Source organism: Schistocerca nitens, chromosome 1 (genome assembly GCF_023898315.1).
Source record: "Schistocerca nitens isolate TAMUIC-IGC-003100 chromosome 1, iqSchNite1.1, whole genome shotgun sequence".
Taxonomy (NCBI): Eukaryota; Metazoa; Arthropoda; class Insecta; order Orthoptera; family Acrididae; genus Schistocerca; species Schistocerca nitens.
Genome location: NC_064614.1, coordinates 455,744,183 through 455,760,786, shown reverse-complemented (window position 1 = coordinate 455,760,786; position 16,604 = coordinate 455,744,183). Strand labels below are relative to the sequence as shown.

The 16,604-nt window shown below is 39.5% G+C and overlaps 1 protein-coding gene across 1 annotated transcript in view; it reads right to left on the bottom strand.

Annotated features, from left to right (window-relative positions):
* Positions 1 to 16,604, bottom strand: part of LOC126251683 (protein argonaute-2) — a 238,385-nt gene that overhangs the window by 133,885 nt on the left and 87,896 nt on the right. Inside the window, exon 6 of the mRNA XM_049952270.1 lies at positions 3,750 to 3,972. Within this exon, the coding sequence (XP_049808227.1) occupies positions 3,750 to 3,972 (223 nt within the window). The remainder of the gene's footprint in view (positions 1 to 3,749; positions 3,973 to 16,604) is intronic.

Genomic DNA, 16,604 nt, shown 5'->3' with positions numbered 1-16,604 from the left:
GGACTGAGCTACAGTTCCTGCTACATGTTACAATGTTAACTTAGGAAAACAAATGAAAGAAAGGCCTCCGACGATTCGTGTATATCAACAGCAATTCATTTCTGTGCCATAAAAACTTAACAGAAGATGACGCAGCTGGGTCCCTGCCCATATGTGATACTGCCAATTGTAACAACATGGAAAGGATAGGTGGCTACTCGCCACACAGAGGAATTATTCAGTCGCAGACAGGCATAATGAAAACTACTGTTAAAATACTAAGCCTTCTGGCAAAGTCCTCCTCCTGAAATAGAAAACACACAGACATTCACACAAACTTAACACACACACACACACACACACACACACACACACACACACACGGTTACTGTCTCCGGCCACTGGAGCCTGGAGACAATGGCTGCTATCCCTCCCCCTCCCCACCCCAGCCCAGCCTCCTCCTTACCACCACCCAGTTGCGTCTCTCATCATGCACTGCTGCTGCTGCTTGTACTGTGGTTTCAGCTGCCATGGACCATGGTCGTGTGTGTGTGTGTGTGTGTGTGTGTGTGTGTGTGTGTGTGTGTGTGTGTCAATTGGGCAGAAGGACTTTTTGTTGTGCCTATCTGCAACTCAGTATCTCCACTATATTGTGAGTAGCAACTACTTCTTTCATAATACTGTTAAATTCATCCTGGATTTTACATTGTTTGATATCATAAACACTGAGATACATGGGGAAAAAATACAACATCCTGCATAAAGATTAATACACGCAGCCTTCACTACTTCTACAGTCGAGTCAGCTTAAAGAAATCTCCGACACCTGGCAGTGCTTTTGACAGCCTTCAGCTTTCAACTGCGAGCCACAAACGGCTTTAGGTGAAAACGACAGTCATCTATAGAGCTATGAAGAGGTGTTGCCACAGAGATATTTACAAAATTGCATTCTAAACATGCAAACCAGCTGCACCCAGAGTACGGAAAGTGCACACTACAAAGACAGTGCAATTTTTGTTTCATTTCCAAAAATAAATTGGCAAAATGGATACTCAGACAATGACGGCTTTGTCAGCTAGCACTTGATAAAAGGCAGTAATGATGGTCTGGTGCACAATCGCCTTTTACAAAACTCAAATATGAAGTAGTAGAGTGATGAAGCGCTCCTAAACCTGGACAAGACTAACAAGGGGACCGCACCTACTCTCCATCACCGATTTTGCCCAAATTTACAGTATGTCCAGGGCTTTCACATCTGTCAATGCCTGCTTTCTTTGGTATTGGAATTATTATATTCTTCTTGAAGTCTGTGGGTATTTCGCCTGTCTCCTACATCTTCTGTTACCCAAGGATTTCTATTAGCCCTCATCTTTTTACCTACTTGATCCTCTGCTGCCTTCACTACTTCATCCCTCAGAGCTACCCATTCTTCTTCTACTGTATTTCTTTCCCCCATTCCTGTCAATTGTTCCCTTCTGCTCTCCCTGAAACTCTCAACAACCTCTGGTTCTTTCAGTTTATCCAGGTCCCATCTCCTTAAATTCCCACCTTTTTGCAGTTTCTTCAGTTTCAATCTGCAGTTCATAACCAATAGATTGTGGTCAGAATCCACATCTGCCCCTGGAAATGTCTTACAATTTAAAACCTGGTTCCTAAATCTCTGTCTTACCATTATATAATCTATCTGATACCTATTAGTATCTCCAGGATTCTTCCAGGTATACAACCTTCTTTTATGATTCTTGAACCAAGTGTTAGCTATGATTAAGTTATGCTCTGTGCAAAATTCTACAAGGCGGCTTCCTCTTTCATTTCTTCCCCCCAATCCATATTCACCTACTACGTTTCCTTCTCTCCCTTTTCCTACTGACGAATTCCAGTCACCCATGACTATTAAATTTTCGTCTCCCTTCACTACCAGAATAATTTCTTTTATCTCGTCATACATTTCATCAATTTCTTCATCATCTGCAGAGCTAGTTGGCATATAAACTTGTACTACTGTAGTAGGCATGGGCTTTGTGTCTATCTTGGCCACAATAATGCGTTCACTATGCTGTTTGTAGTAGCTTACCCGCACTCCTATTTTTTTATTCATTATTAAACCTACTCCTGCATTACCCCTATTTGATTTTGTATTTATAACCCTGTAATCACCTAACCAAAAGTCTTGTTCCTCCTGCCACCGAACTTCACTAATTCCCACTATATCTAACTTTAACCTATCCATTTCCCTTTTTAAATTTTCTAACCTACCTGCCCGATTGAGGGATCTGACATTCCACACTCAGATCCGTAGAATGCCAGTTTTCTTTCTCCTGATAACGACGTCCTCTTGAGTAGTCCCCGCCCGGAGATCCGAATGGGGGATTATTTTACCTCCGGAATATTTTACCCAAGAGGACGCCATCATCATTTAATCATACAGTAAAGCTGCATGTCCTCGGGAAAAATTACGGCTGTAGTTTCCCCTTGCTTTCAGCCATTCGCAGTACCAGGACAGCAAGGCCGTTTTGGTTAATGATACAAGGCCAGATCAGTCAATCATCCAGACTGTTGCCCCTGCAACTACTGAAAAGGCTGCTGTTCCTCTTCAGGAACCACATGTTTGTCTGGCCTCTCAACAGATACCCCTCCGTTGTGGTTGCACCTACGGTACGGCCATCTGTATCGCTGAGGCACGCAAGCCTCCCCACCAATGGCAAGGTCCATGGTTCATGGGGGGTGTTTCCAAGTATCATATAGAAAAACAAAAAGCTGCTTACATTCATAAAAGGTTCTCTGTTATTACACAGTTTGCCAGCAAACCATGCTTACCACATCATTTTGCCAAACAACGGCGAGGATAGCTGATGATGTACAATTTAATGTATTCTAAAGCAGTTTTCTTGGGATGTGCTTGCTTTTTCTCTCTATGAATGACACAAGAGCAGTCATAAGCTTTTTGATCAAATTCTTTAACTTATGACAGCAACAGACATCGCAGGATTGCAAGAGCAGAGTGCATTTGAGTGTAATCCTAGCTTGAAAATTTTTTGAAGTCCCAAATCTTCTTTCAGCTTTCCCTTTCATGCCTTTTATGAAAGTATTAATGAATATATTTGAACATTATTTCTGTTTATTTTCAGTGTAAGTAACATAAAAAACTGAAAATTTTAAAATGTTTCTGCATAGGCAGGCAATCCCACAAGGTCTGCCTGGAAAACAGGCTAAGATAAATGACTCATGCCTCACATGACTTGTGCCAAAAGTGCTACTTTTTCCTTAATACTTGGTCATCTGAAGCTCCCACTTCAGTCACTTTCGTTTATGGCCAAGCCTTACATATACCTTAAATTTTGATGAGATCAATGATGATCAGCAGGTGCAGTTCCCTTGTATGCTTATTCATTACAGACATTCTAAAATCTGTGGCTCTGTAGTCAATATACATACAGAAAACTGCAATGTGCCACTTTTTTTTCAAATATTCATTTATTTCATTGACTTGTTAAACAAAGTGGATGGAGTTTTCTGAATTCATACTGGCTAAAACTGGTTCTGCAATTACTTTACAAAATCAGTAAGTGACAATTTCAGCGGAGACTGGCTTAAGACTTAAATATCTGTAAGATTCAAAGGCATTTATTTCGACAAGTGAATAGTTGCATGTAAACGCTGTATTTTACAGCTGAGTGTTAAATGAGCGGGTAAAAAAAAGAGTATGTGATGACCCGATAGAAATAGCCACACATCACAAATAAAAGAGACTTGAGTTACTGTACACTTACGACTGCATCTGTGCTGGCCTCCTTGTAACATTACAGACTCTGTATTTTCGTCGCATTGTTCCACAATGAGTTATTTCAATTTTCAAACCTTTTATTTCTTTCGTGAATTTAACACGTTGAGAGTCTGTCAGTGGTTTACGCTGCTCATTTATATCCCGTATGTCCAGGACCTCACACATGAACTCTATAACTGGCTGTGCTTTGTAAAAAGCAGTTGCAGAAACTGTAAATAATAAAAAATAATAAATAAGAAGCAAAGGTGTGAAAATTTAGTACTTTATACTAAACAAACATAATTACATTAACACTCTGTACCGACAACATTAAGTAATATCAATCTTTGTACTAAAACAAACACTCCTTTGAAGCAAAAACATAAAAAATAGGGCATAACATAACAACCGTCTATGAAGAGAGGGGGAAAAACATCTCTCATATACAAAATGCCACCAGGAAGCACTTTCATATTCTTTTCTTCTTCAGCAATGATTTACTGCATCACCAACACTTACTTTTTGTATAAGAACTTTCCAGGAACACTTACACGGTTCTATGCACTTCCTTTCAATTTCAAATAAGTAGCTTGAGTAACTTCTTTTACGGTACAGAAATGCCTTTCCCACCATTTCTCAATTTTGGGTGTAACATAATGCTGAATGTGAAGTGTACAGGATATATGTAAAAAATCAAATAGCAGGAGATGAACTTCTGGCAACCATTTAACATCTACTGTGTGCTGAATTTAAAGTGTGATTGTGAAATATCAGGATTTTCACTTCACCCAAATGAGCACAAATAAACAAACTGACTTAATAACAAGATAATATCAACTGCAACTAATAACATAATAAGAAAATTAAGGATGTATTATCTACCTCAAAGGTCAAAGCTTCAGTACTTTGCTGTTCTTAGGGCAGACATTATTCAAGAGCTATAAATTGTCATGAAAAACAAATCGACATAGCAAAATCTATTAAACACCAATATAATTCAGTAAGTCACATGTTTTGATTAAGATCAACAGGTGACTACCATGAAAGAGAAAACATGAAAAAACACCACGCTTTAGGCTCCTCATCAGTTTCAAAATCAAGGAAAAATTTCGCCATACAACAAAAGAGATCCCTGGCTCATCTCAGAATATGACTGGAGATCCACAGTTTGGAAAGTACTAATTCTTCTTACAACGAATAATGTTACTTAGAAACTTTATTTCAGTCAACATAAAGTGGTACCATGGTAAAACACAGTTGCATAATATGTATTTCACACAAGTAATTAACACATGTTTGAGTTTGCTTAAGCAGCAGCAACACTGGTTTGTTACGTTTTATTAGAAAAACCACTTAATGGCAATCATATTATAACAAAATCCTCCCTGTTATGTGTATTAGGTTTCCATGGTACATAATTATTTTGAACTGATGTCAGGTAGTCCACAAGGCAAGTTTATTTGTTGTCCTCCTCAGTTGGTGCTGATGACTGAGCATCTTTCTATGGCTGCTTCTTATATACTTGATGTCTCCTGTTGTCGATCCTGGTCCTTCATAATCAAACATGGGCCTGCACCCAGCATCATCAGCACAAAGCCGCAAATAGATAAAATGGTGCCCCAGAGGCAGACAATGAATCATCAGGATCACTGAGGCCTTCGGTAGGTGGCCTTGATAAGGCATCAGTAGTTAAATTAAGTATACTTCATACAATACTCATGACAAATGGCTTGAGTGTGCCATGCTGCCTCTATAGCCATCCATAATAGCAGAAGTGTTGAAGTGCAGTATTTTGTGCACAGTCTGACTTCTCGATTATGTCCCATTTATGCCGGGCGATCTGTGTGGCCAAATAATTTGCTTGAACTGTCCAGAATGTTCTTCAAACCTGACGTGAATAACTGTGGCCCAGTGGTACAGCGCATTGTCGTCCATAAAAATTACATTGCTGTTTGGGAACATGAAATCCATGAATGGCTGCAGATGGTCTCCAAGTAGCCGAACATAACCATTTCCAGTCAATGATTGCTTCAGTTGCATCAGACGACCCAATCCATTCCATGTAAATACAATCCACACTGTTATAGAGCCACCACCAGCTTCCACAGTGCCTTGTTGACAACTTGGGTCCATGGCTTCATAAGGTCTGCACCACACACTAACAATACCTAGAATCTAGAAGATGGCGCCGATAGGAAAGTGTAGTGACGCTTCTCTCTCACTAAAAAGGCAAAAAATGAACAGTTCTTCGCGTAGAGAATGTAAAAAGCGTGTGATGAAGGGTATTCTGTGTATCAAATGCAACTTCTGGTTACACGAAAAGTGCGCGAAAGTAAATCTAAAGTTCGTCAGCGATGATTTTCCGTGGACATGTCACGGTTGTTTACGTGACGAAACGGCCGATCTGGTAAGTGCAGTTGATACAAAAAACGAAATTATAAAGTTACTACGAAGTGACATTGAGGCATTAAAAACCGAACTTTCGACCATCAAGAAAAAAAACGATACATTAATACAAGAAAAGAAATGCTGTGTGTGTAAAAGCCTACAAACGGAAAAGAAAGAAGATCGCGAAAATACGAGTGACCGATCGTACTTTAAAAACAACATTTCAAGTGTTCCCGTTGATGTCTCGGTAAACTCATTAAGCCAAAAACCGGAAGATAAATATAAATGGAAGGTTGTGACATACAGCAAAAGGAAAAACAAGGCGACAGATACGCAACAAAAGGAAAATGACTTTTTAATAATTGGCGATTCGCTGCTGAAGAATATCGCTGTCCCCAATTGCAAGATCGGCGTACGACCTGGAATTACAACGCATCAACTCGGTAAACATTTTAAAAACATTGTAAATGCAAGACAAGATACTACAGAACCAGATTCTGAAACCAGACATAACTATAAAGGGGTGTTTATACATGTTGGAACGAATTCGTTAAGGAGCAACAGTGAGGAAGAAATGGCAAACGAAACAAGAAACATGATTCGTTCTGCAAGAAATATGTATGCAGGATCTCGTCTGATACTTAGCGGAATCATAAACAGAAGGTCGGTGAGTGAAAAACATATCGCCAAAATAAACTGTGCTCTTAAAGAACAATGTGATCGTCTTGGGGCAATTTTTATAGACCCAAACAAATTCCTATGTGAAAACTCACTAGCGAAGGATGGCTTGCATTTAAATAGACTGGGGTCTGTAACGTTCAGCAGAATGTTTGCAGATGTCTGCAAAATCATTAGATGCAAGGGAAACTAATATGGCCTGAAGGGGGTGAAAAATCATACACTCCAGCTGGAAAAGAAAAATATACGCACCATACAAAAAAGACGGTACTAAAGAATTTGCCCCAGAATACAGCTCACAACATGTAAACCAACAAAAGAAAAATTACATAAATATACTTCATCAAAATATTCAGTACTTTGGTAACAAAAAATTAGAAGCAGAAGTACTCCTGAGTGAAATAAGACCAGACATATTATGCATAAGTGAAGATGGACTAACTGAAAGTAAAATACATAATGTTGCAATAAAGGACTACAAACTAGCTAGTTACTTCCGCAGATCTAAATATAAGGGTGGTGGAGTCTGTATATATATTACAACAGGTACTCTATCAAAGAATGTAAACAGTGAACCTGCTAAATTTCCCATAGCTAGAGAAAAAGGCTTTGAAGTTACTGGTATAGTGGCAGAGGATTTTAGAGTGTTTTGTGTGTACAGGTCACCATGTGGCAATATTAGCATATTTCTAAAAAAAATTGCTAGCTTATTGAGAATGAATATGAAGAGAAATCTTATTATATGTGGAGACTTCAACATTGACATGGGAAAAAGACACAAAAATAAGACAGGATTTCGAAGAATTGTTAATACAGCATAACATGAAAGTGACAATAACTGCACCAACAAGAGTGACTTCACAAAGTGAGACAGTTATTGACAACATAATTACTAATATGTGTAACTATGAGTCACATGTAGTTCAGACAGAAATATCTGATCATCATGGACAACTAATCAGCTTTTGCAGAAGTAATGACACAGTATCAGAACCAAAACAAACAACCAAAGAAATTAGGATCATCAGTGAACAAAATATCAATATCTTTAGAACAATGTTAAGTAAGGAAACCTGGAATGAAACCCTACAGGCCCAGAGTGTAAATGAAAAATATGATGCATTTATTTCAACAATTAAGTACCATTTTAATGTAGCATTTCCCAAAGTAAAGAGACAAGAAAAGCAGCAAGATCAAACACAGTGGATTACCAGTGAAATACGAGAACAGCGAAGGAAGCTTCAGGATGTGAGACGGATGGGCGAAGCTGAAAACTATAAAATGTTAAAAAAGAAGTATAGAAAAACAATAAGAGAAGCCAAAGCAAGAGCAATGGACACCACTATAGCGAACTCAAAAAACAAGGCAAAGGCAGCTTGGAATGCAATCAATGCTGAAAGAAAGGAAAAAGATGGGTCAAACAAAGAAGAAGGTATTAGGTCAATTAAAATAGACAACACAGTGGGCACAGATGGTATGGAAATAGCAAACATACTTAATAACAACTATATCAGTGTAGTAGAAAACTTAAAATTGGAAAGAAATAGTCAAAAACAGAAGGGTATTATGGTACCAAAAAGATCACGCAGTACTATGTTCTTAAGACCAGTCACAGAGGATGAATTGCGGAAAACTATACAGGAAGTGAAGTCCAAGAAATCAGCTGGTGATGATGAAATATCAAATCATGTAATAAAGCTGGTATGTGAGGAGATAATAACACCACTGCTGAACATAACAAACTGTTCTTTCAGAGATGAAATTTTTCCAGAAAAACTGAAGATAACGAAGGTAGTGCCAGTGTACAAGAAAGGGTGTAAGGATGATCCCAACAACTACAGACCAGTTTCACTGATATCAGGTTTCTCAAAAATCCTAGAAATGCTTATGTATACCAGATTAGTTAACTATTTGGACAAACATAACATTCTCATACCCTCACAACATGGGTTTCAGAAAGGGTAAATCTACAGAATCAGCAATTGCCAGTCTAACAGAATACATTTTACAGTCCTGAGATGAGAAAAAGGTTGTCTCTGCAATGTTTCTGGATCTTTCAAAGGCATTTGACACCATTGACCATGAAATGCTGATACAAAAATTAAGCAACTATGGCATTCGGGGGCAACCAGGTGAATGGATAAAATCATACTTGTGCAACTGCAAGCAGTATGTATCATTAGGAAACTCGTACCAATCAGAAACCAAATCCATCAAATATGGAGTGCCACAGGGTTCGGTAATGGGGCCATTGTTATTTAATGTGTTTGTTAATGATATAGGTGTTGAGGAGGAAGAAATGAAAATATTGTATGCTGATGATATGACAATACTAAATAGTGACCAAAATATGGAACAGCTTGAGAGAAGAGCATACATATCTGCAAATGTCACAGCTCAATGGCTGTTGGAAAATGAACTGGATATAAATCTAAAAAAGACTATGTATGCAGTGTTTAAAAACAAGGAAAAGGCTGTAGACATGGATTTAGAGGTTGATGGAACAAGGCTGGAAGAAGTAGAATCTGCTAGATTCTTAGGTATTCTTGTGGATAATGAACTGAAATGGAAAAAACATATTAATAATGTCTGTAAGAAACTGAGCTCTGTCATATTCTTAATGATGCAGCTATCACAGTATTCAGACAAGAATCTTATGTGTACAGTGTATCATGGACTTTTCGAACCATACTTACAGTATGGAGTGACTGTGTGGGGAAACTCAAACAAACAAGAGACAAAACAAGTGTTCACATTACAAAAAAAAGCAATTAGGACCATTTTAAGAAGAAAGACCTCTGAAACGTGCAGAAACTGTTTCAAGAATTTAGGTATCTTAACTTTTTCATTGTTGTATATTTACAAAACAATAATGTATATCACAAAAGGTAGTGAGGACTGGATTAGAAATGCTAGTGTACACACCCACAATACAAGAAGGAAGAATGAAGTACGGAGCATACCCCACCGACTGGCAATGCTAGAAAAAGGACCCCAGTACTCTGGCATCAGACTACTAAGGAGGCTGCCCAAAAACCTGCAAGATAGTGTACTTCACAATGACTTTGCAAAGAAACTTAAAGACTATCTCATTGAAAAAGAGTTTTACAGTGTTGCAGAATACTTATGCCATTAAATTTGTATATATTGTTACTCATTATCAGTGATGTAAAAATGTAAGCTAAAGGTGTAGAAAAATAAGTGATAAAGAATGTTAATACTTTGACATGTCCTATATTACACGTACATTTACTGTACACAATGTAATCTTACAGGAGCAAATAAAATTCAATTCAATTCAACTCTTACCAATTGAAATTGGGACTCATATGGCCAGGTCACAGTTTTCCAGTCATCTATGTACAACCAATATGGTCCAGGAGAGGTGCTGCAGGTGATGTCATGCAGTTAGCAATGGCATCACGTTGGTCATCTGCTGTCACCAACTAACGCCAAACTTCGCTGCACTGTCATAATGGGTACATTCCTCGTACATTCCACTTTGGTTTCTGCAGTTATTTCAAGCAGTGATGCTTATCTGTTAGCACAGACAACTCAACCCAAATGCTGCTGCTCTCAGTCTTGAAGTAAAGGCCATAGGCTACTGCACTGTCTGTGGTGAGAGACACTTCCTGAATTTGTCATTCAAGACAGTCTCAATGTCCCATGCATCTATCTCCAATTCTCATTTCATATTTAAAGTCTGTCAATTCTTGTCATTTGGCCATAATCACATCAGAAACATTATCACATGACTCACCTGAGTGCAAATGACAGCTACGCCAAACCACCGCCCTTTTATACTTTGTGTGCAGTGCAGGAGACTATCACCACCTGTATATGTGCATATTGCTATCCTATGACTTGCTACCTGAGTGTAAGTGATTAACTCAGTTCAAAGGTCATAGGAAAGTAGGGACACACCACCTAAATCTGTATCATGCCTAGTAAAACACTGAGGTATTCAAACCAACCTTGAGGTTGAGGACTGCTTTACCTTACTGAATGCCCATTATTTTGGAATGTCTAATTTGTACTCTGAGATAACAGGCTCAATGGCTAAGAAAGCAGGATGTGTAATGTTATTTGGTTCAAGGGGATGAACTCTGAATTAGGTTTCTTTTAAGGCGACCTGAGGACAGATGATTTTTTTAATGCTGAATAACATGCTGAGCTCAAGCTCAAAGGCAAATGCATAAACCTGGAAATGTGCCATCTGTTTCTGGTATTTTGCCATTCATTGCTATTCATAAGAGCTTAAAATCAGCAAACGCAAAACAGAGTATTTATGCCCAGGAAACATAATCATAATGAATGGGGAGGGTCTAAAGGGCACAGATCACTTCAAATATCTTGGATCAGCTGTAGCAAGTACATCCACACCTACATCTCACACTGCAAACCACCGTGAAGTGCATGGCAGAGGGTACATCCCATTGCACCAGTTATTAGGGTTCCTTCCCGTCCCATCCACGTACAAAGAGCAAAAAGAATGGTTGTCTGAATGCCTCTGTGCGCACTTTAATAATTCTAAACTTGTCCTCATGGTCCCTTTGTGAGTGATACAAGGGGGTTGTAGTATATTCCGTATCTTCAAGAGCCTGCCAATTCAGTTTCTTCAACATGACTGTAACACTCTCTCATGGGTCAAACAAACCTGTAACCATTCATGCTGCCCTTTTCTGTATACATTCAATATCCCCAGTTAGTCCTATTTGGTATGGGTACCACACACTTGAGCAATATTCTAGAATGGGTTGTGTGAGTGATTTGTAAGCAATTTACTTCATAGACTGATGCACTTCCCCAGTGTTCTACCAATAAACTGAAGCCTACACCTGGAACTCTGGAATCTTAAGAAGGGGCACAGAGTGCAAGATGCATGGAAGAATTGGAAAATAATGTCTCAAATCCTCTATGACAAAGATATAAATGTCAAACAATTTTTAAAAATACCATTTATTTTCTATACTGGTTGCACATTTTTGTACACCATGACTTGGATCATCTTCACATCTCTTTAGCAGCATCAGCAACCTGTTGTGCCTGTATTGGAACTACACGTTAGAATACAAATCTGTGACAGGAATGACTGGTTGCTGATGCAACTGCATAGATCTGAAGAAGATCCTGGCAGATTGAAACTAATCATATGGTATAAAAATGTGTAATTGGGACTGAAAGTAAACAACAGTTTAAAAATTATTTTAAAGTCGGCTGGAGTGGTAAACATCAAAGTCAAAGGGAAGGCAAATATGGCAGTTGTAAGGCTAGCACTATTGTATAGTGCAGAGACGGGAAATAAATAGGAACTAGCGCAATAGGATAGATGCAGCCATGATGTAGATGTTGAGGATTACAAATTGGAAAATCCAGGAACCATACAAGTTGTTACAGTGTCCAAGTGCAGGACAGAAGAGTCCAGTGAAATGGACATATCACGAGAAGATACTGAAGTTATGTTGCAAGGAGACTGATAGATATGGCAGTGAAAGGTGCCAGGGAAAGAGGAAGCCCTAAAAACAGGTGTATGGACTGCATTCTAGAGGATCAGAGGGGAAAAATAACTGACGGAGTGCAACTTGGACCACCAGATAAAGTGAAAGAAACTTGACAGAAATGTCAACCTTGCATTAGGCAGGAAAAGATGTAGCAGGAGAAGAGGATCTTATCTCATTCGCCACTGCCGAAGTACATTTCTTGCAGGTACTGAATTACTACCGTCTCACGAGTAATCCACTAGCAGCAATCAGAATTTCTAGCATATTCAGCTGCCCCAGCCAGGAGGAACAGTAAATATTCCAGGAAGTAGTGGATAGACTAATCTGAATGAAAAATTCCATAATGTGCTTGATTTTTACTGGTTACAGCAATACAACTGTTAAGAATACAATACGAAAAAAAACCTCCCCAAATGTGTCAAGCACAGACAAATGATTAAATTCAAAGAACATTTTCCTAAATTCCACATCTGGCTTCCATGCACTTTCACAAACTGTCTTGACAGCACCACATGTAACTCTTCTGAAGATAATTTCAGCAGTCTTTTATGGGAGCAGCACTATTCATAATCACAACTATCAATTAGTGTATTGTGTTTAGTTTTTCTTTGTAGACTTTGCCTTTCAGCCATCTGCTCAGGGAAAAAATTTAAAAGTATAGCTACAGAGTCTTTCATGATGGAGTCCATGGATAAAAAGCTCTTGGTTTTCTTATTGCATCAAATTCTGATAAAATCACAACCCTAATGCAACAAGTAAACCAAGAACTTTTTATCCAAAATACTAACAGGGTAAGCTCTGCAGAAACTGGTGGCCAAGAAATGTGTCCTTTTCTTCCAATCAATCTTCCAGGAAGTATTAGGTTTGGATAATGTTTCATGTGACAATTAGAATGCACTGTTGCTTCATCATTTTGGAAGAACGTACCATCCTTTTAGTCAAACCTTTTTCAATAATGCTGGAAACTCATTTTCAAGACAGTCTAGGTAAGAGCGATCTGTAAGACAATGTGGTACGACAACAGGCCTAACCAACTGATTGTCTTCCTAACACACTACACAGTTATAGAGAAACTGTCTTGGAAATGTCTGTTCAAAAAAGCATCTGGACTTTCATGGGTCCATCAAAGTGAGTTACGAGAGTTACTGGAACCATCAAAACTGAAAATGGCTTCATCAGTACACTGTATTAACTGGATTACTTGGCAATTTGAAACTAGCCAATGACTAAATTCCAACCTCTACCTTCGTCTTATTCCTGAAAGTGTTGAATCCACTGTAAATGATGAAGGCTGCACATACAAAATGTCCAACACTGATACAAGTAGAAATTGTGTGTGTGCTGGTGGTAGGACTATGTTCTACAAAATGAATAATGCCTTATACTCCACCCACACACTGCACATTTACATGTCCAGCTGACATATGACTGTCTGGCACTATACCAGTCACACCCTATTTACAGTAAACACAAGTGATAACTCTTGAATTTGGTACTCTGCAGTTAAGAAAGTCTACCATTTCTGCAAGAAGCAGCAGCCACATTTCCATTACAAAGCCGGTATGTAAATACCATATTGACATACTCAGTGTTTGTAAACGTGTGTGGCATGCTTAAAGAGGACAATAAAATTGGGCAACAAGTCACAAACACCATCAAACTGAAAAATTTAATTATGTAAATTCACATACAACTTCAAAATAAAAATAACAACTGATAAATCAACCCATAGCAAATGGAGTGCCAACAGGTGAAATGAAAACTTTACTCCTTGATTAGGAGTATATCTGTAAACAGTAAAAATTGGACCCATGTTACATGCCATGTTTTATTCAAATTAGCCTATACTACCACCTCCTAAAATATTTACTATTCCTCCTGAAACTCCTGTTAAAACAAACCGTGTGCTTCCACCGGAATTTTCATGTGCCACAGAAGTCCTCGGTTGAGAAATTCCATTTTTACAATTAAAAATAAAGCTATAATCAGAAAATTAAATTAGTTACTTTATTTTAAATTGTCCTAATGAAGGCAATATACTTTGGCTTTCTCCAAAACGTTGCTCAAATTAAACCTACAGTTAGAGAGGGAGAAAAGTTTCACATCCAATTGTCTACAAGATTATTATACACTCATCACACACTAAGATTGAAAAGGATGGTGAAGAAAACTGCCCCCTTTCCAAAGGAATATTCCCTGCAATTGACAGTTTAGGGAAACCACAAAAACCTAAATCTGGATGGCCAGACAAGTATTCAAGTACCAGCCTCCCAAATGCAAATCCAGTCCTGTATCACTGTGCCACTTCAACTGGTCACTAGAAATGATGCTGCCATTCTATGTGGAATAGAAATCACACTAATCTTTGACCTCTTTCCATGAAACAACATTTTTGATAATACAATACAATCAGTCCATGCATGACTGTGTACTGCACCAACATGTTCCAAAAGGCCACATGCAAAAATGTGATTTTTCAGCGGGTCATTTCTCCAGTTCTACTGATCACAGGTAAGAGGTCACGTGTTTTGGATGTCCTCTGGCCTAGTCACCTCTTCGAAGAACAGTCATTAGGTAGATTAAATTCTGTGCCGGACTAAGACTCGAACATGGGACCTTTGCCTTTTGCAGGCAAGTGCTCTAGCCACTGAGCTACACAAGCACGACTCACATCCCTACCTCACAGCTTTACTTCTGCCAGTACCTCATCTCCTACCTCCGAAGCTTCACAGAAGCTCCCCTATGATACTTGCAGAACTAGCAGTCCTGGAAGAAAGGATATTGCTGACAAATGCCCGGAAATTTCACCTCGCTGGAAGCTACACCACACAGTGAAAATTTCACTCTAGAAACATCTCACAGGTTTGGTTTGGTTTTGTTTCTCTTTAGGTCACAAAAAGAACTGGGGTCACATGCACGAAAGTCAAAACTATAGAACACGAAGACAGAGAGGAGTTTAAAAAAGACGTAATAGACGGCAGCTAAAAACAGGCAAGTGGAAAAAGAGCTAAAAAAGACACCATACAGAAATGAAGGTTCAAAACTAAAAATTAAATGGTCTTCACCATATTGCTTTGGTGGATAAAAAGTAAGATGCGGTCGACAGCCCGCACATCATTTGCTAAAACAGCCGATAATCCAGACAGCAAACCCAAACGGGAACATTCCATCAGGAAGTAGTGGACTTGAGTGCAATGTGTACAAAGTGGTGGGGAAGGGCCACTTAGCAAATGACGATGGCTAAAAAGGCAGTGCGCAATATGCGGCCAAGTAAAAATAAACAATGACTGACTGACAAACCTCAGCTGCCGACAGGTGTTGTTGATATACCTCGATGTGGACAGCTGAAAATGTGTGCCCCGACCGGGACTCGAACCCGGGATCTCCTGCTTACATGGCAGACGCTCTATCCATCTGAGCCGCCAAGGACACAGACGAATAGCGCGACTGCAGGGACTTATCCCTTGCACGCTTCCCGTGAGACTCACATTCCCAACTGTCCACAATTCTACATATGTATTGTACCTTACAGACATTTGCCCAACCACTCATTACTCGCGCACGCTTTGGCAGAAGGAAGGATTTTGTCCTTACCGGGCTTAGGTATGGGTATGACGGTGGCTTCACGCCAGCGTCCGGGAAATGTGCCCTCTGCCCAGATGCGGTTGTACATGTTAAGCAGAAAGTACTTGCCCGAAAGTAAAAGGTGCTGCAATATCTGAATGTGGATGGCGTCCGGCCCTGGGACGGAGGATCGGAACAAACTGAGAGCATGATCGAGCTCCCTCATTGTAAAGGCGGCATAGTAGCACTCACGATTCAGAGAAGAGAAGGATATCGCCCTAGCCTCCTCCACTCATTTCTGATGGAGGAAGGGAGGGTGATAGTGGGAAGAGCTCGAAACTTCCACAAAATGGTGGCCCAAGGTGCTGGAGATAGCAATAGGGTCCACAATAACATTGCCTGCTACTATGAGGCCGGAAATGGGGGAATGGATCTTGGTCCCAGAGAGCCGTCGGAGGTCTGCCCACACGACAGAGGGAGGGGGTAGAACTGTTAAAAGAACTGGTGACTGGAATCCAGCTAGCTCATTTTTTATCCCGAAGAACGCAACGACACCTTGCACGCATCTGTTTAAATGAATGCAGTCTGCCATCGTAGGATGATGGTTAAAAATGCGGAGAGCACGTCTCCGTGCGCAAATTGCATTGTGGCATGCCTCAGTCCACCCAGGAACTGGGACACAACGTGGTAAAGAGGAACTGCGAGGAATGGAATGTTCTACAGCAGTAAGG